Raw genomic sequence first — 18,807 nt, 5'->3', positions numbered from 1 at the left:
TTATGTTAAATGTATTTTGTCACAAAAAAAAATACCAGAAAAAAAAAAAAATACCAGAAACCACTGAATTGAAAAAAGAGTTGGGGGCACTAGTATCTATATAACTGGACACAAAATGGCTATTGTGGAGAGGGGTTGAAATGTCTAGTTGTTTAAAGCTTATCTTCTAACTAACATCTGAATGATCTATAAATAGAACTTGGAGGAATTAGAATTGCCTACAAGGGGGCAGTGGAGCCTTCTGGATTCAGGAGTGGATTCAGATTGAGTGGCTCCTCCTCCCACTCAATTTCAAAAAGCGTCTGGGTTGAGAGACCCTTGTTTTTTATAGATGGAAAATGGGCTCAGAGAGGATCCTGGGTGCCACTGTGGACGGACCCTGAGACTTTGCTGGCAGTCAGCAGTCGACTCCGCATCCTCCATAAATAAGAAGGCCCTTGACAGAAGCCAGAATGTGAAGCAGAGCTCCATTCCCACTAGACACGTTGGACCTCCTGTCCATCTCTGCAGATAGAGAAACCTGGGCAAGCACACAGCCCAAGGTTGGATGGAAACCAACACAGACTTGTCCCAGTGGGTGAGGAGGGGCCAGGCAGGCGGTCCCAGCGAGCCCCTGAACCCACGAGTGGTGAAAAGACAACAGGCTTTGGGGTCTGGGTTGAAATCCAGCTTAGCCTCTCAGCCTTCAGCCAGCTTGCCTAAGAAAACGAAGGTCTTCTTGCAAGAGTTGCCAAGGGACTTACACATAGTGCTGCCCCCACATGGAATGAGGGAGGCACCCGCGGTTCTCAGGTGCAGGTTTGGAACTCTGGTGAGGTTGGCTTTAGCCCTGCTGACCCCACTTGCAGGGGTGAGGACAACCAGCACTCGGGGCCCACGAGGTAGCCCAGGTCCCCACGCCACCCTTCTCCCCCACAGGGTGGCAGCAGTGAGCACCCAGCCCTGGCGGTTTTGGTCTGCTTCCCACTGGGCCTCGTTCCTAGCCTCACCTGGCAGGGCTGGACTGGGACCAGAAGAGAAACCCCGTCCCAGCAGAGAGGGGCCCAGAGCTGGGGAGCTCAGGCTCTGAGATGCCAGACAGATGGGGGGTTGAGGTGCGACCCCTGAGGGCTTCCCTGGGGCCCCTAGCCAGTGGGGTAAGAGTCCAGTGGCCTTGGGCACGTTGTTCGGTGACCACTAACAGGAGGTGCTGGGGGACCCGGCCACCTGTCCAGCACCTCCTCACCTCTACGGCCGGATGCTGGGGCAGCAAGTGGAGAGAGTGGCCGGCTCTGCACCTCTATGAGCCTCATCTGGAAAATGGGAGTAAGGGGGCCCCCGGGTCTGGAGGAGCGGCCATGCGTGTCCTTCCTTCTGCCCTTCACCTGGGGCTCCCTTCCTCTGGTGCCGGTGTCTGTCCACTCCGTCCATCTGTCTTTGCCTCTAGCCGTTCGTTACGTCTGCCCTGGCATGTGTCTCTGTGTGTTTGTGTGTCTGTGTTTCTCTTTCTCATTCTTTAGCACGTGTATCTCTTTGTGTGTGTGTGTGTGTCTCTCTCTCTCTGGTTTTCTTTGTGTGTGTGTGTTTTGGTGTGGGCGTGTATTTCTGTGTGTGTGTGTGTGTCTAGTGTGTCCGTGTCTTACTCTCTGGCTGCCTGTGTGTGTCTGTGTTTCTCATTCTTTAGCACGTGTATCTCTTTCTTTGTGTGTGTGTGTGTCTCTCTCTGGTTTTCTTTGTGTGTGTGTGTTTTGGTGTGGGCGTGTATTTCTGTGTGTGTGTGTGTCTAGTGTGTCCGTGTCTTACTCTCTGGCTGCCTGTGTGTGTCTGTGCAAGCACCCCCATTTCATTCTTCATTGCCTTTCTCCTGTCTCTCTGTGTGTCTCTTCCTCCCTGAGACGGGGTTTCACGTGTGTGTATTCAGCGAGCATGTTGCGTGCGTTTGTGTTTCCACGTCTCTCTCTGTCTCTGGGTATCCCCGCCTCCGTCTATTGCAAGCAGGGCCTGTCCGGCAGAGCAGCGGATGTGTGAAGGCTGATTCAGTGGCTGACAGGAAGCCCGCCGCCCTGCCTGCTGCCCGCCAGCGTCTGTGGCGTTGGCATCGGCTCGTGCAGGTGTGCGTGCTCAGGATGAGGTGGCCACGGTGAGGAGGCCCCCCGCTTCAGGTAAGCCTTTCCCAGGGGTACCTGGAGCCTGGGCCTGAGGCCAGGGTCCTGAGGCTGCCCCCCGACACCCCAGGGGGATGGGAGAGGCCCTGTTGTCCTGGCAGGAGCATCTGGTTGCCCGTTGGATGGGCCGGGAAGAAACCAGGACGCCCCACACCTCCTGTCCTGGTGCCCCCCGGCTAGGGGCCCCTTGCCCCAGCCCCTGCAGCACCCCGGGGGCAGTTGTTTCTGGGGCTCCGGCCCCTCTCCTGCCCTCGCCTTCCCCGGCCCAGCCTGCACAGCCCTGGGAAGCACCCAGGGTGGTCCCATCACTTCCAGAGACTGCTGAGGGGCCAGGACAGGGATCCCGGGGGGGGCTCAGGAGCTTTGGTTTCTTCATCTGTAAAATGGGACTGTAACGACCCTGCTGCGGAGCTACGGGATGATGGGAGAGGCGCTCCAGGCGAGGAGGCCGAGGTCCTGCCCCAGGCCCGGAGGAAGAACTGCCCCGGCCGCCCCCACCCAGCCCCCAGCCTGGCCACCAGGTGCCTGCCTGGGGGGCTGTCGAGAAGATACAGGCCCTGGGGTGCTCCCAGGACTCTGCTCTGTCAACGGGAGGCCATGGCCTTCCCCTTCCCCTTCCCCTTCCCCTGCCCAGAACAGGAGCTTCCCTGGGGCCCTGCACCAGGCGCCTGAGCATCAGGCACCTCCATTAGAGACCTCTGGTGAGCCTCATCTGAAGGCCAAGGTTCTTTGGGGAAACAGAGCAAAGCCCAGCCGATAAAGCCTTCCAAGGGCTGGGATGGGAACCTCTTGATTCCATCCCTACCCCGCAGCCTGCCCTTTGGCCCTGGCAGGCCTCAGTTACCCCATCCACAGCAAGAGGAGGGCTGGGGGGCTGGGCAAGAGGGACGCCAAGGGCCTTTGGGGGCGGGAGGCTGGGTGCTGGGGCCGCTCAGCCCAACCCTGAGAGCTCTTCCGCCGTGGGCTTGTTGCAAACCTTGTTCATCTGAAAACTGCCCACTTCCCTTTCTGCTATTTTGGCCTGCAGGCCTGGGGCTGCGGTGGCCTCCTCTCCCCTCCCCACTCCACCCCGGGCGGCCTGGCCCCCGGGGGCCCTCCTGGCGCTGTGGGGGCCCAGCCCCTCTCCTTTCCCCCGCTGCCACCCCACCTGTTCTCAGACCTGGGTGGGAAAACAAGCAGAGAAGACAAGTTGAGTCCGTCTTGGTCTCGGGGAAGAGGCAGTCCTAGTTTCTTCCTCAAATGAATCTTTTTTTTTTTTTTTTCAAATGAATCTTTTAAAAACCATATTATGTGAGTCTTTTTAAAAAATGTAATTTAAAAAAGGATTTACAGGAAGGAGTGTAGGCCTAGAGTCCACCTGCCCTGAGTACAGGTCTTGGCTCTGACTGCTCAGCTGTGTGACCTTGGGCAGAGTACTCACCTCTCTGGGCCGCCCTCTCCTCCCTTGGAGAAGAAAGGAGCCGGCCTCTCCGAGGGGATGCCGTGTGGCTCTGTGACAACTGCGGGGCCGGGTGCAACAGCCACGCTCGCCTTCAGATCCCAGGGTCTCCCAGGGTCCCAGCACGACGCCCCTCCTGGGGCAGGCTCAGGCCTGTGTGTCTGGGGGAGCAGGCAGGGAGGGCTTCAGGCAGGGTTGCCCCATGCTGTCCAGTGCAGGCCAGCCAGCCAGGATGCAGCTAACCCCTTCCCATCCTGCGGGGACCGTGATGATGACAAGTCACGGTGGGCACAGCCAACTGTGCCCCACACCAGCCATCAGCAGCGCCTCCAGGTGTCATCTCAGCACTGGGCCTCCTATGACGAACCCGAGGGTTGTGTCATTTTTTCCCTCCATTAACAGGGTGACCGGTGGCATTGGAACTCAGCTGCTGGGGCAGAATTTGTGTTCTCATGCCCTGCCCCCTTCCCTCACACAGTGCCAGGTTGGGGGAAGATGGACCAGGGCTAGGAGCATGCCTGACTGTGGCTCATCCCAGAACAGCAGAGCCAGGAAGCAAGAGGGCTCTCTGGTGGTTGGGGGTCCTCGGGGAGGGAGGGCAGCAGAGCTCAGCAGCCCAGATCCTCGGGCCTTGAATGCCAAGCTGAGTATGTGGACTTGCCCCTGGGGTCTCAAGCAGACCCCAAGGGTGGCCAGTGCTGGACCCTTGTCCCACGGGAGTAACCCCCCGTGGGTCTACCCCCAAACCTCCTTGGGGGCAGAAAGAGCCTTCATCTCGACCCAAAGATAAACGTGTCAAGGGTGGGCACTCGAGGGAACTGTCCAAACCAGCTGGCCGGAAGTGTGACACTCAGCAAGTTTCTCTTCCTGAAACCCTGACTGTGGTCCAGGCTGGATGTGTGTGTACTCTCCACAACTGTTGGAGGAAGGCCCTGGTCGATCCCAGTTTTACAGATGAGCAAAGTGAGGCCAAGAGACCCTGAGATACAGGTAGGGGTCCCCCTGTTCAAGACCAGGGGCTCCCAACCTCACCAGCCCTGGATGGACTTGGGCCTTGGCTGGAGGCCCAAGAGGGAGGCGGCCCTGGACCAGAGGGAGGTCTGGGGAGGGCGGAGGGTATGTGGCCTGGGAAGACGGTGCCCCAGCTCCTAGAGGACGGGGAGCTGAGGTCCCCTGGAACAATATCCCGGGGGTGACCGGTCCATCCTCTCTCCTTATATGGAGGCCACTGGGTCCCAAGGTCTGGGAATGGTGGTGTTCCCACAGACTCACTTGGCATTTGCGGGAAGGAGAGGTAATTTCTGCATGACGGGCCGCTGACAGAGGCTGAGCCCTGCACGGAGATGTCCTGTCAGCTTTGAAACGGGGATTCAGGAAGCTTGGGGTGGTGAGCGGGGCCACAGGGTATGGTGCAGGCCTCTGGGGGAGCCAGAAAGAAGGGGGAGGCCTGCACAAAGCTCGGGTCTCCTTCAGCCTTGCCTCCCGCAGCTGTGAAGCGAGAAGCCTCCTCCCAGGTGGCCGAGGAGGGAGGCACAGGTGTTCACAGAGGGGATGCTCCATAGCATGGGGTCCACGTGCCCACCGTGGGGCACAGGCCCTGCAGGACCCCTGCTGTCCTCTGCCTACTGTCACTTTGCAAAGGAGGCTGAGTCTCTTTAGAGTTGCAACAAATCTCCCTGGAGGGCCCCTCAAGAGGGCTGAACTTGCACTCAGCAGGCCTTGCTAGGTGGCTGCCTGCAGCTTCGCTGAGGCCCCGAGGCTGGGACCGGCCACTGACCACAGAGTGGCCTCTTAACCCCATCTCCCAGTACATTCCTCTACCAGCCACCAAAGTCCCTCCGCCCAGGCGCCCTTCCCCCCTTCCTGGTCTCAGGCCCACCTCCTCCGAGAAGCCTTCCTGACCTTCCTCCCAGCTCCAAGGACAGGAGGAACCAGAGCATCTGGGTAGACAGGCATTTTAGGAATGGAAAACGCACCCCCAGCTTCCCCAGGAGGCCTTGGGTGGGAGCAGAGAATCACCCTAGGGTGGATGGGGGCTCTGGTGTAGAAGGGGCAGTGGACTCTGAGCTTGGGGAACAGCACTGGGTTCGCAGGAGGTTTTATCACAGGATGAAAGAACAGAACAAGCATTAGGGTCTGGAGTCCTTGCATGCGTGCTGGGTCACTTCAGTCATGTCTGACTCCTTGCGAAACTGTGTGGACTACAGCCCACCGGGCTTCTCTGTCCATGGGATTCTCCAGGCAAGAATACTGGAGTGAGCTGCCATGCCTTCCTCCAGGGGATCTTCCTGACCCAGGGATTGAACCCTCATCTCTTAAGTCTCCTGCACTGGCAGGCAGGTTCTTTACCACTAGCACCTCCTGGGAAGCCCCTAGGGTCTGGAGGCTGGCATTCAAATCCTGCCTTTCCCCTTTGCAGCTGTGGAATTTGAGGCTTCCGTTTCTCTGTTTGTGAAATGGCTCTAGCCTCCCCCTCGCGGGGTGGCTGGGTGGACTAAGCAAAGGTGTGCGTGGGAGTGTGCGCTTACAGGCAGGTTTCCAGAACCTTCCAGCACTTGATGATGGCCCTGGGGGACCCGAGGTGCAGGTCTGGGGTCAGATGAGCAGACAGGGCTGGTTCTGACCCGTCTGGTCCCAGAGCAGGGAGGGTAGGGGACGCTGGGCTGTCAGGGGACAGTTGGGGGAGGGTTCCTAGCAGGGGCAGCCCTGTGGCCCCCACCCTGGCTCACAGTGCCCCCTGTCGCAGCCCTGCAGGAAGAAGAGCGTCCCGGAGTGGACATGAGCACGGACACAGAACTGCTGTGGCCGGGGGCGGCTCTGCTGCTGCTGCTGGGGGCAGTGGCCGGCCTGTGTGTGCGCTGTTCCCGCCCAGGTAAAGCCTGGGGGTCGTGGACCTGTGGGAGGAGTGCGCGGTGTCCCCAGAGAGCCGCTCAGGCCCAGACCCGGCTGCTCGGAAGGGGCAGTCAGATAAGCCTGGGGGCGCAGAAGTGAAACCCAGGGACACGGCCCCTGATCGTTCTCTGAAGACCACGGGTCTGATTGAATGGGAGTGTTGGTTCTCCGGGGTCAAAGGCATCTGTCTGCGCATGGATTGTGCCGGACAAGGGAGGGGAGAGGGGGCTGGGCTGTCTGCCTTCACGGTCCACTCTCCTAAGTAAATGGTGAGCAAACCTCACCAGGGTCAGGTGGCCCCCAGCGATGAGTGGCTCAGCCCCCACGTCTGGTCTGAGGCCTGCCCAGGGCAACAGGGGAGATGGTTGGGCCTTGATCTCAGCTCCCACCTGGCCCTGGGGGGCGGGATCAGGGAACTGGCTAATCTGGTCCTGCTCTTGCAGGTGCAAAGAAGTCTGAGAAAATCTATGAGCAGAGGAGTCTGTGAGTGTCTCCCCAGCCCAGTGATGCTGTGTGTCCTGCCTGGGCGGGGGCCGTCCCTGTGGGCCTCCCCTCAGGCACCTCGCCCCCACCCCTCACCCCTTCACTTTCACCTCCTCCATGCTGGGCTCCAGTGGGTCCTCAGCACTTAGGGGAGGGTGAGGGGGGAGGGTGAGGGGGTGCCCAGGGACCGCCCAAACCCTGCCCCAGACTAGTTGGGGAGGGTGGGAGGCACGCTCCAGTGAGCCCAGGAGCGTCTCTAGAAATCCCCGCCGTGACCCCACCCCAGTGGGAACTAGGCTGTGCTGGGGGGTTGACAGAGGAATCCCGCCCTCCCGTTGCAGGGACAGGGACCAGGGACCAGGTGCTGGGTCCGAGACAGCATGTGGGCATGAAACTTGGGGGGATCACGGAAGGCCTCCTGGAGGAGGCGGGAAGAATCTGAAGAGACAGAAGGGAAAAGGGGGACATTCCAGAGAGAGAGGGAACAGTGTGGGCAATCACTGACTTCAGGCCGGGGTGGACACTGCCTCGGGTTTGATGCAGCTGGAGTGAACATGTCTTGAGAGTAGTGAGCTGAATTCGGAGGAAGGAGAGTCTTGAACGTGGCCAGAGGCCTTGGCCTTTGTCCAAAGGGCCAAGGGGAGTCGCGGGAGAGCTGGAAGCAGGGCAGTGGTCAGGGGAGATGAGACATGAAATGCTGGCACTGACCCCAGAGCATCAGGACCCCGGCAGGAGGGCTGCGGCCAGCGGTGTGCCGGTGGAGGGCTCCGAGACCTGCGTGCACACACGTGCACAGGCCTGCACGCCCACGCACACCCACGGGCTCCCCCAGCGCTCATTCATGCATGCACTTCTCACACACACACAGGGCCTGCTTGCACGCCTGGGCAGGCACTCACATACAAACTCGCTCACACACCCTCTTCTCATTTCCTTTTGCAACTGAAAAACCACAGTGAGATTTGAAAATAGAATTTTCCCATCCATGCCCACTCCAAGGGCTGGGGCCGGACCTTCCCAGCCTTTTGGGGTCCCTTGGTCCTCTGGCTCGCCAGCCCACAACCTCCACTGGGGGCGTGGACTGGACTACCCTGGTGCCCTCCCCACTGGCCACACCCCTGCCCCAAGCCAAGTTCCTCAAAATCTTCCCTCTCCCCTCCTCCCTTAGCCCCTGCCCACTCCAGTCCCCCGATTAATCTTAGAACTGAAGATCCTCAGAGGCACAAGCTAAACCTCCCCATGTGGGAGGTGGAGAAAGAGGCCTGAGTGGGAGGAGATCAGAGGGGAGACTTGGGCTCTCCCCGCCTCACTTGGGTTCAGTCCTACCAGCCTGTGCCAGGCCCAGCTCCTGTATCATTTCCTCTAGGAAGCCAGGCCAGACTCTCTTCTGTGGATTTAGGGCCTTGTTCCTAAATCAGATCACTTTCACCCCTCAAGAGCTCCTGAAGACTGGACCAGGTCACCATTCTGGTCCATGGAAGAAACCCAAGAGGCTTTTATAATTAGCTAATCTGCTCCACTATCCTTAGTGGTGGCATTCATTTCCAAAGGCACTTCATGGGCCAAAATGTCAGCTAAAGCTCCAGCCCTCATCTCTGCATTCCATGCAGCAGTAAGAATGAAGAAGGAAGACAAAAAGGGTGCATCCCAGTTGGGAGTGCCTCCTTATTTAGGTTTCACATGTAGAATATTTAATTTCTATTTCTGTATACCCTATACCAAGCTTACCAATGAACATTTAATTTCCATCTGTCATCACACAGTTCATCCCCTTTACCAATTTTGCCCTCTCAACGTTGGTAAACACTACTCTTCTCTCTGTACCCACAAGTTAGTTTTTGTTTGGTTTGTTCATTTATTTTGTTTGTTTTTTATATTTCATATACGAGTGAAATCACACGGAATTTTTCCTTCTCTAACTTATTTCACTTAGCATAATACCCTCAAGGTCCAACCACATTGTCACAAATAGCAAGATTTTATCTTTTTATGGGTAAATAGTATTCCGTGGTGTATATACGCCACATCCTCTTTACTCACTCATCTATGTGTTGATGGACACTTAGATTGTCTCCGTGTCTTGGCTATCGTAAATAGTGCTGCAACAAACATAGGGGCACGTATCTTGTTGTTGTTCAGTTGCTAAGTCATGTCAGACTCTGCAACGCCATGGATTGCAGCATGCCAGGCTCCTCTGTCCTTCACTATGTCTCAGAGTTTGCTCAAATTCAAGTCCATTGAGTCAGTGATGCCATCCACCCATCTCATCTTGTGCCTCCTCCTTCTCCTCCTGCCCTCAGTCTTTCCCAGCATCAGGGTGTTTTCCAGTGAGTCAGTTCTTCGCATCAGGTGGCCAGAGTATTGGTGCTTCAGCATCAGTCCTTCCAATGAGTATTCAGGGTTGATTTCCTGTAGGTTTGACTGGTTTAATCTCTTTGCTGTTCAAGGGACTCTCAAGAGTCTTCTGCAGCATTGTATACAGCTTTTCAAATTAGTTATTTCATATTCTTTAGATAAATACCCAGAAGTGGGATTGCTGGATTATATGGTAGTTTTATCCTTAGTATTTTGGGGCATCTCCATATTGAATTTATAGTGACTATACTAATTTATATTCTCCCCCAATAGCACACAAGAGTTTCCTTTCCTCTACATCCTTACCAATACTTTTTATTTCTTGCCTTTTTGATAATATTGTTGTTCTATCAGGTCTAAGGTGAAACTTCACCATGGTTTTGATTTGCATTTATTTCCTTCATAATTAGTGATGTTGAACATCTTTTCATATCTGTTGGCCATTTATAAGTCTTCTTTAGAAAAATGTCTATTCAGCTCCTCTGCCCATTTTGTTAATCAGGTTGTTTTTTGGTTGTTATGAGTTGTTTATATATTATATTATAAGGGACATTAAGCCCTTATCAGATATATCATTTGCAAATAGCTTCTGCTCGGCAGACGGTCTTTTGGTTTCATTGATGTCTTCCTTGGCTGAGCAGAAGGTTTTTAGTTTGATGTCGTACATTTATTGGGAAATAGAGCCTTATAGATGGGTGTGTGATTGTCTAAATATAAATCAGGTTCTGTTTGAAAGGAAGAAAGTGATAGTTAGATGTCTAGCTGTGTTTGCGAAGCCCTGAAGTTGCCTCTAAGCCCTGAAGTTGCCTCATCCATTACTGGGGAATAAATGGCATGTTTGAACATCTTCAGGACACCGTGCTCTCAAAGGAATCTTAAACATTCCTGGGGTGGTAGGTGGCGGGGGCAGCCTCTTTGTTGCTCCTGGTTGAAGTCATCACCAGGTCCCTGAGCAGCTCTCCCAGCCCTGCCCACAGACCTTCCTGACCATCTATGTGTCTGGTTGGCTCCAGCCCAGGCCTGTGTGAGAAGGGTGGGCACCAGTGGGCAGGCAGGGGGGCTGTATGGACGAGGAGACCATCAGGAAACCCGGGATCTGAGTCCTGGAGGGCTGGCAGCACCCCCTCACTCTCGCCGTGGTCTGTCCATCCCTGTCCATCTGTTCTCTCTGTCCTGGGGCTGTGGGAAGCCAGGCCCTGACTCAGCACAGCTCTGTGTGTTTCCAGGCAAGAGAATCAGCAGAGCTTTGCAGTGGCCCGGACCTACACCCGTGAGTCCCCTGGCAGACGGGTCCCAGGCTGGGCTCAGGGTTGGGGGTGTCAGCCTCAAAGTCCCTTTCATCCTCATTGTTCTGAGGCTGTGGCCAGGCCTGATCGGGCTGGGTGATGGGGTGAAGGGACTACACCAGCCAGCTGGTCTGGGGCCCGGCCAATACCCCCTCATCCTTTGCAGTGGTCAGGGAGGCCTGGCCCGGGGACACGGCCTCCAACATGGAGTTGACAAGGTAGGAATGAGCCCCCAAACCCACACCCAAGGGAGGTGATGAGGAGGGCCCTGGGGAGTCCCCACCTGGCAGAGCCCAGGCCAAGACCCTGCTCCTTCCTCAGACTTCAGAGCCCCAGTTCTGATTCTGAGGGCACCACCAGGGGGGCTGTGGGCTCCAGACCCCCAGGAACCCCAGGGGCCTCCTCCCAGCCCCTTCTCAGCCCTGCCCCCGCTCCCATGCAGGAAGGACAAGCTGCTGCGGTTCTCGCCCAGCCTCGAGGGTGAGTGACCTGGGACACAGGGGTGGGGGCTGGGGCAAGATGGGACAGAGACAGGTGAATACCTGGTGGGACAGGTACTAAGCACGAGGCCTTCCCAGAGGAGAGACATGCCAGCTGGGCTGGGAGGCCTGATGGCTGGCCCAGTGGGGCGAGGGGACAGAGAGCAGGTGTGAAGGTGTGAAGACTGGGAAACACCTGGAGGGGCCCAGGCTGGGGAACCAGCATTGAGCCAATGGGCGTGGACTTTTCTTCCAGATTCTTCATCCCCCAGGTACCAGTACTTCAGCAAAGGTAGGTGGGTTCTGGGCAGGAGGGGGCTGCTGTGCGGGCCCACAGCCCCTGCCGCAGCCTGATTCTCCCTCCCTCCCGCAGGAAGCAGACCCAGATCAGAGGAATCCTACATGTGAGCGGCCTTCTGTGGGCCCTGGCCACCTCCGCCCCGCCCTCAGCTTCCTTCCGCGAGAACCGCCTCCTGCCCTGGAAACCCGTGGGCCCGGGCAGGCTCCCTGCAGCACCGTGGTCCCTCAGAAGACCTTGGCTTCGTGGGAACGAGGCCGGGGCAGGGACGCAGCCCTGCTCGGGGGCGGGGCCGTCTGGAGTGGGCGGGGCCACCTGAGTGGGCGGGGCTCACCCTGCGTCGGCTGACCGTCCAGAGGAAGGGCCCCCCAGGACATCTCCTTCTGGGCTCCCTGTTGGGTAAACTGAGGTTCTGGGGCGGGAGGCGACTTGCCCGAAGTCACCCGGCGCGGTGGCTGGAGCCAGGCCACCACGCTCTCAGCCCCAAGGTGGCTCAGGGGTGAGACCCTGGCTGAGCCCCGCACGGGCTCTGGGGGCAGTGACGACGGGGGGTGGGGCAGCCGTGGTCTCACCCTCCCCACGTGAAGCCCGCATCCCCACCACGGGCCTGCCCCGCAGCTGGTGCTGTGTCTGTGTTTTCTTGTCAGAGACCCCACCTCCACGGACTATTACAATTGCGATCCGTTCCAGAAGCCCGTGGAAGGTGAGGCAGAGGAGGCAGCGAGGGCAGATCAGCTTCAGAGGCCACACCCTCAGGGCTGGGCCAGAGAGGGTTCGGAGGACCCGGGAGGATGACGAGGACCGAGGAGGATCTGGGAGGATCCGGGAGGACTGAGGAGGACGAGGAGGACCGAGGAGGACCGGAGAGGACCTGGGAGGATCTGGGAGGACCTAGGAGGACCGGGGAGGACCTAGGAGGACCGGGGAGGATTGAAGAGGCCTGGGGGAGGACCAAGGAGGACTGAGGAGGATCTGGGAGGACCTGGGAGGATTGAGGAGGCTGGCACTGCGGGCAGGAGCTGAGATGCAGAGGAGGGCAGGGATGGGAAGGAGCAAGAGTCAGGGAGCAGAAGGGGAGCTGAGGGCAGGGACCGGGGTCAGGTCCCCTTGTCATTCAGGGCCCCCCTCAAGGCTGGGGACACATGGGTCCTTGGAGGGAGGCCCTGGAAGGGGCAGACTTGCTTGAAGGATGCCAAGCCCTGCTAGCCCTAAGGGTGCTGGAACCCTGGGCTCTTTACACCTTGGCTTTACAGAACAAGAGGGTGGGCAGTGCCTGCTGAAAGGGGCATAGGCCTGGACCCCCGCCTAGGCCGAGCTAGAGTGGGAGTGAAGGTCTTCTCACCCGCTGCGCTCCTATATTGAGGGGAAAGCCCTCACTTCTCAGAGCCTCTTCAACAAAGATGGAAGCTGGGTGGGGTGGTGTTTAGAGCTTAGCTTCCTCATTGGGGTATGGGGGTGGGGTGCAAAGCCAGGGTACCAGGCTCTGATATGCCACACCCAGCCTAGGCCCTGGGCAGAGGATCCTCAGCCTGCCCCCACTGCCTGAGGGGTTAGGCAGGTCCCTGTCTCCTGTGCCCCCAGTGGTTCTGCCTGCCCCTCTTGCCCGCAGAGAGATGGGTCTCCCTTCTCTTTAACTATCCACGCTGGGCCTGCCCCTCCCCAGAGAGTTCAGGGGTAGCTTTGAAAGACAGAAGGAGCCCAGGGTGGAAGCCACGGAGCCAGGCCTGTGCCCATTAAGACACTTGTCCAGGAGAATGTTCGAGGCCCTGTGGGACCCAGAGGGGGATTGATGAGACAGAGGGAGGGAGGAAGAGCCAGGCTTGCAGGCTTGTCAGGCAGGACCCACCAGCACCCCCCACCCTCTCCCCTCTCCCTGGCAGATGACGATGACAGCAATTCCTATGAGAACGTGCTCATTTGCAAGCCAAAGAGAATGGACTCGGGTAAGTTTGCGCTGCTGGGGTCTGGAGCTCCCGCTGCAGGGTTCACCATGACCAGACCTTGTGTCCCGGGAGGAGGCCCCGTCAGTCCCTGGATCTCCCTCCCTCCCTCGAGGGTCTGCCAAGTGCATGAAGGATGCAGGCTGCCCCTCTAGAGGGGCGGCCACAGCACCTCGCTGGCCTGAGGAATGGCCCTGGTGGCTGTCCCTTCCCCAGCCCCTGTCCTGGTGCTCTCCCTGCAGAGGACGAGGGGTCTGAGGATTATCAGAACTCGGCGTCCATCCAGCAGTGGCGAGAGTCCAAGAGAGTCGTGGGTATGTGGCCGGAGCCCAGGCATTCCCGAATGGTCGCCTTCAGCTGGCTTGCACTGGAGTGGGCTGCCCTAGCCTGGGACACACAGTCAGGGGGAGGGGGAGAGAGGGGCGCTTAGGGGATCTGGGAGGATGAGCCCAGGTGGGCTCCCCCGAGGCCCGTCCAGCTGATCCCATGGCAAAGCTTCTGGTGCATCAGCGGCTACAGTGGCTCAGCCATGGCAGGACCTCCTTCGGCAGCACCGTGGCCTCTGAGGTTGGGTCCTCCTGGCCTGCTGCCCCGCCCAGCAGCTTGGATGGAATCGCACCTGCCCTGCTCCGGGCGGGACAGACTGCCAGCAGATCCCAGAGGGGATGGGACGGACACACTGCCCAGTGTAGCCTTTCCCATGCGCTGCTTGGTGCCATCTGCGGAGACAGGGCCGGGCTGAGCGTGTCCGTGTGAACCCTCTGACCATCTGCCCGTGGATCCGTAGAGCCAGCCCCACGGGAAGCGCCGCTTTCCCTGGCAGGAAGCCCAGACGAGGACGGGGAGCCCGATTATGTGAACGGGGATGTGGCGGCCACCGAAGCTTAGGGAAGAAGGTGCCTGGAGGAAGGTATGGTCCCGGCTGTGGGCTGCATGAGGGGGATCACACCCCCAGGGAAAGGTAGAGCACCGGGGCTGGAGGGGCACAGCGGGGGCTGTGGACAGCACTCATGGGTGCTGATGTGGGGTCGCTTCTTGGGGCGCTGGACCTCCCGACAAGTCCCTGCCCACCCCCAACTCTTATGGCTGGTGTGGTGAGGTAACATATTTACGGCAGACACAAAGTCTCAGCCCCGGGGGTATCAGGCAGGGCGGGCTGGTGAGTCTGGGTGGGCCTCTGCAACCTTGGAGGGTGATTTAACCTCCCGTGACCCACTTCCTCCCTTGCAACGTGGAGCTACTGGGACCTGCGTCTTAGATGGGACACGCAAGACCCTCACAGAAAGCAGGGCCAAGGACTTCCCAGGTAGCCTGGTGGTTAGGACTCCGCACTGCCGCTGTAAAGAACATGGGTTTGATCCCTGGTCGAGGAACTAAGATCCTGCATGCCACGTGGTGTAGCAGCAACCCGCCCCCCCCCCCCAAAAAAAAAAGAAGCCGCAGGACCAGGATGACTTGCCCATGCTGGACTCAGGAATGGCGTGGGATGGGGGGCTGGTGATGGTGCCCAGTGCTCACGCACCACCCCTTGGCGCCCCCCAAGGCACAGAGAGGACAAGCCACCTGCCGAGGTCCCCACTTAGAGTGCGTGGAGAAGGGGATGGACACAGGAGCACAAAGATGTAGAAGCCCGGGCCCTGCCTCCGGAAGGGAGGGAGTCGATCTGAGGGTCCTGGAAAGGCTGCCTGAAGTCCTGATCTCTGGGACACAGGCAAGCCTGTCACACTGGGGGCAGGCCTGGGCCGTTTGAGAAACCAGCAAAAGGGCAGAGCCCGTGGTTCATTCCTTCACCCCGCACCTAGGGGGCACCTGCCAGAGGCAAGTTCTGCCTTAGGGGCTAGGGACACAGTGATAAAGAGAAGATACACAAATCCCTGTCCACTGAGAACTTCCATTCTGATGGGAGAGAGGAAACAAAGAGAACTAGCTGGAAGAGGAGAGGGGAGAAGAGAGAAGGGAGGAGAGGGGAGGGGAGAAAGGAAATTGAGCAGTTAGGATGTTAGAGGTGGGGAGAGGCAGGAGGAATGTGGTGGGGCAGGGGAGGGTGCCGTCATTTAAGCTGGGAGGCAGAGAAGTCTTTCAGAGCTCCCCTCCTCACTCTTCTGGGGGAGGGAAGGACCCCCGACAGGAGCCTGATTCCTACAACAGGAGGGGAACAGAACAGAGTGATGGGGGAGTGGCAGAGGTGGAGGGCAGGGCCAGCAGCTGGGTTTTTTCTGAGATGGGGATGTGCTCAGCAGGGGAAGAGCGACTTGCTGTTTCTCGGGTATCACTGCCTACCATTGTGTAGAGACGTGAATACAGGGGAAGAGGAGGCAGTGAGGCCAGTGCCTTCGGGCAGGAACCCGGGAGGCCGCGGTGGAGGCAGACCGTTTGTGCAGCTGAAGGGGCTCCCTGACGCACCGCGTGTCAGCTGCCAGGTGGAGTGAGGATTGAAGAGGCCTGGGGGTTTTGCCCGAGTCAAAAGAGAGGGCATCACTCTCTGCAGCTGAGATCAGGGACGTGACCAGCAGAGCGGGTTTTGTGGGCAAGGCTGGTTTATGTCTGGGCCTGCTAAGTTGGAGATACCGTGCAGGAGGTTGTACGAAGTGGGGAGTTAAGAGCCCTGCGTCTGGATTCAGGGAGAGGGCAGGAGCAAAGAGGCTGTGCAGGTTCCTAAGAGGAGAGAAATTAGAGTACGCTGTCTGACACACAACACGGGGAGCCTTAAGTTTGGGGTCGGACTCTGGCTGGCTGGAATCTACACCCTCGACCTTGCACACAAGAAGGTCTGAACTGCACAAGCTGGTGTCCAAAGTGGCCTGACAAGACTGGAAAGGCCTAATTCCCGTGTTCAAGTAAGTGGAAGGGCCACCAGGCAAGGCTCGGGGCAGAGTGGAGTTAGGGCCTGGTACCTCTAGTCAAGTCCCTTCAGGAATTCAAACAGAAAGCAGGCACCTCCCTGGTGGTCCAGTGGTTCGGACTCCGAGCTTCCATGGGGATTCATTCCCTGACTGGGGAACTAAGATCCCCAGCCTCTCACCTTAAAAAAAAAAAAAAAAAAAAACGGCAGCTCCTGGCTCCTGGAATAAGAAACACGCTCGTTTGATGGGCAGGTTCTCTGCTCACTGACCATCACTGTGTATCCTCCTGGGGCCAAGGGGACAAAGCATCAGGCCAGGCAAACCTTTCCCTCTTTTAACAAATACCTTTCCTCTTCATTGAAGGAGCCAGGGAACCATTTATCGCCTCCCCAGGACCCCTTCTCCAGAGCCGCTCAACTTCTACACTCCCTACTGCACTCCTGGGAGGGGTGTCAACGTGTCCTGAGGACCAGCCGGCTGGCCACGGGGCACCCAGCCCGGGAAAGGACAGTTATATGGAACCAACCTCTGACCGGCTCCCACGGGCAAGGCAGGAGCCTGGGGTCTGGCGGCTCCCGAGGTGGTCCCAAGCCCAGAACTGGGGGCAGCCGCATCCCCCTACCTGCATTGAAAACATCGTACTACATGGGTGTTCGTGTCCTTTTTTTTCTGCTTTGGATTTTGATCCCAAATTGCTTACTAACGTTGGTTGCCGGGATTTCATGATGGATAAGCTTGTACAGTTAATTTATGCAGGTGGAGTCGTATTTAATATTTTGCGTTTCTGGGTAGAGGTTGTGTAGTAACCTGTCTCCTTTAAGCATTACGTGTACTTCACTTCGACAGTTGGGGGTGCCCTGGCGCTCCTTTCTCTGGGCCTCGGTTGACTGAAGCAGAGATGAAGCCGCAGCTAACTTCGTGAACCTCTTGTGGGAGCATCCGCTGCGGGCAGACTGCGGAAGGGGCAGGCGGGGAGGAGTGGTCGGGGCCCCAGCTGACTGGGCAGGAACACGACCATCTCATGGGACAGGCGGGAGCCTGAGGGACCTTCTGCCTCAGAAAAGCCAGAGTCAGGGAGACAAAGCGCCTCCTCCGACCGAAACGTCTCAATAAACATTTCCAGTTTAAGAGCAGTGATGTTCCTGTCTGCTTTCCCCGCCTCACTGGAGCCTTCTAAGCCGATGAAGGTCAGGCTTGTTTCATACAAAGGGGCCCTGAGGGATGTCCCAGGTGGTCCAGTGGCAAAGACTCTGTGTTCCCAATGCAGGGGGCCTGGGTTCCATCCCTGCGGTCAGGGATCCCCCAGGCCGCAACTAAGAGTTCGCAGGTCGCAGCTAAAGAAGTGCCCAGTGCCACAAAGAAGATGGATGATCTGGCATGCCGCGACCTGGCGCAGCCAAAGAAATACTTAGAACAACCCCAAAACTCTGAGATCTGGAGAGAAGGCTGGGGACAAGAACCTCTTTCCAGATGTCTCATCAGACATGAGACCGTTCTTTCCATGAGACATTAATGCTGCAAGTTTGGAAATTAGAGGAAAAAAACATCTAGGACATAGCTGTTGGCTGCCTGTCCCTTCACGCCCTGCAGCCCAGCCTCACCTGCAGGGAGGACAGCTTAGGCCTGAGCACAGGTGCGGCGGGGCTGCGGTGAGGCTCCAGCGGGAAGGGTCCTGCCACATCATTGAGTGTGGGAAGCTGGGGTGTCACAAAAAAATGGGCCCAGGCATCCCTTTGCTTCCCAAGGATCCCAGAGCTCCAGACAAAAAGTAAGACTGAGGAGGCAGGCAGCTCTCTCATGCTCAGCGTTTTCACTGCAGGGACCTGGGTTCAACCCTTGGTCAGGGAACTAAGATCCTGCAAGCCACACGGTGCAGCCAAAAAATTCATAATAAATAAAATTGAGAAGATGCGCTGAAGTATTTTGTAAAATTTCTGCTTGCAGTTTTTGAGGACCTTAACTTTTTTTTCCCCCTCTTAATCAAAACCCTAACCCAAAGAGCCAGTGACTTTGGAGACTTTCCTGTGACCATTCAGCAGCAACGTGGTCTTGACGCATTTCTAACCTCACCTGGGGATTTGCTTCAGAACAATCTGGGAGTGGGGTGGTAGGGTTGCTGGGCGGGAATACAGAAAGAACAAGACGGGAACGTGTTGGTAAACTGTTAAGATGAGTTATGTGAAAGTTCACCTATCATTCTCTATATTATCTATAATGATTATTTTCCATAATTTTTAAACATGGGGAAAAAAACCAGCATTTTGCCAATAAACAAACAGAAAAGCAATTCTACAAAATTCACTGGGAAATTCTAAAGGAACAGATACACCCGGCTACACAGAAAAGGTGACCTGGAGGGAGGTTCCTCCGGGTCTATCTGCACTATTCTCCTAGGTGACTTTCCCCCCCACCCCAATTTATTTGTTTATTTATTTAAATTTTCTGGCTGCCCCTCAAAGTATGCTGGATCTTAGTTCCCGGATCAGGAATCAAATCTGTGCCCCTTGCAGTGTTAAGTCCAAAGTCTCCACCACTGGACCGCCAGAGATGCCCTCCTTGGTGGTTCTTGCCAAGCCCTTTCTGAAGGGCTCAGGGCCCCTAGCTGTTCTGACAGGCTGATAAATTACAGCAAACCCTGCCTCACCCTGT

General features: G+C 57.4%; 1 protein-coding gene across 6 annotated transcripts; it reads left to right on the top strand.

The window, feature by feature from the left end:
* Positions 1 to 1,011: 1,011 nt before the first annotated feature.
* On the top strand, positions 1,012 to 17,291 carry LAT2 (linker for activation of T cells family member 2). Of its 6 annotated transcripts, none has more exons than XM_069569850.1 (14): positions 1,891 to 2,141; positions 4,473 to 4,572; positions 6,329 to 6,454; positions 6,918 to 6,957; positions 10,539 to 10,582; positions 10,765 to 10,816; positions 11,041 to 11,078; positions 11,334 to 11,369; positions 11,451 to 11,481; positions 12,023 to 12,078; positions 13,256 to 13,318; positions 13,558 to 13,629; positions 14,103 to 14,225; positions 16,522 to 17,291. In XM_069569850.1, exons 3-13 carry the CDS (start codon positions 6,361 to 6,363, stop codon positions 14,201 to 14,203), a joined length of 627 nt encoding a protein of 208 aa, XP_069425951.1. In that variant the 5' UTR covers positions 1,891 to 2,141; positions 4,473 to 4,572; positions 6,329 to 6,360; the 3' UTR covers positions 14,204 to 14,225; positions 16,522 to 17,291. The 6 variants fall into 6 exon arrangements, with proteins under 6 accessions (XP_069425950.1, XP_069425952.1, XP_069425951.1 ...); XM_069569847.1 differs by having other exon boundaries at positions 2,002 to 2,141; positions 6,337 to 6,454; XM_069569849.1 differs by lacking the exon at positions 4,473 to 4,572 and having other exon boundaries at positions 1,012 to 2,141.
* The last annotated feature ends 1,516 nt before the right edge of the window (positions 17,292 to 18,807 follow it).

Source organism: Ovis canadensis, chromosome 24, assembly GCF_042477335.2.
Source record: "Ovis canadensis isolate MfBH-ARS-UI-01 breed Bighorn chromosome 24, ARS-UI_OviCan_v2, whole genome shotgun sequence".
Lineage (NCBI taxonomy): Eukaryota > Metazoa > Chordata > Mammalia > Artiodactyla > Bovidae > Ovis > Ovis canadensis.
The sequence above is the reverse complement of the archived record's forward strand: the minus strand, read 5'-3'. Positions and strand labels throughout refer to the sequence as shown.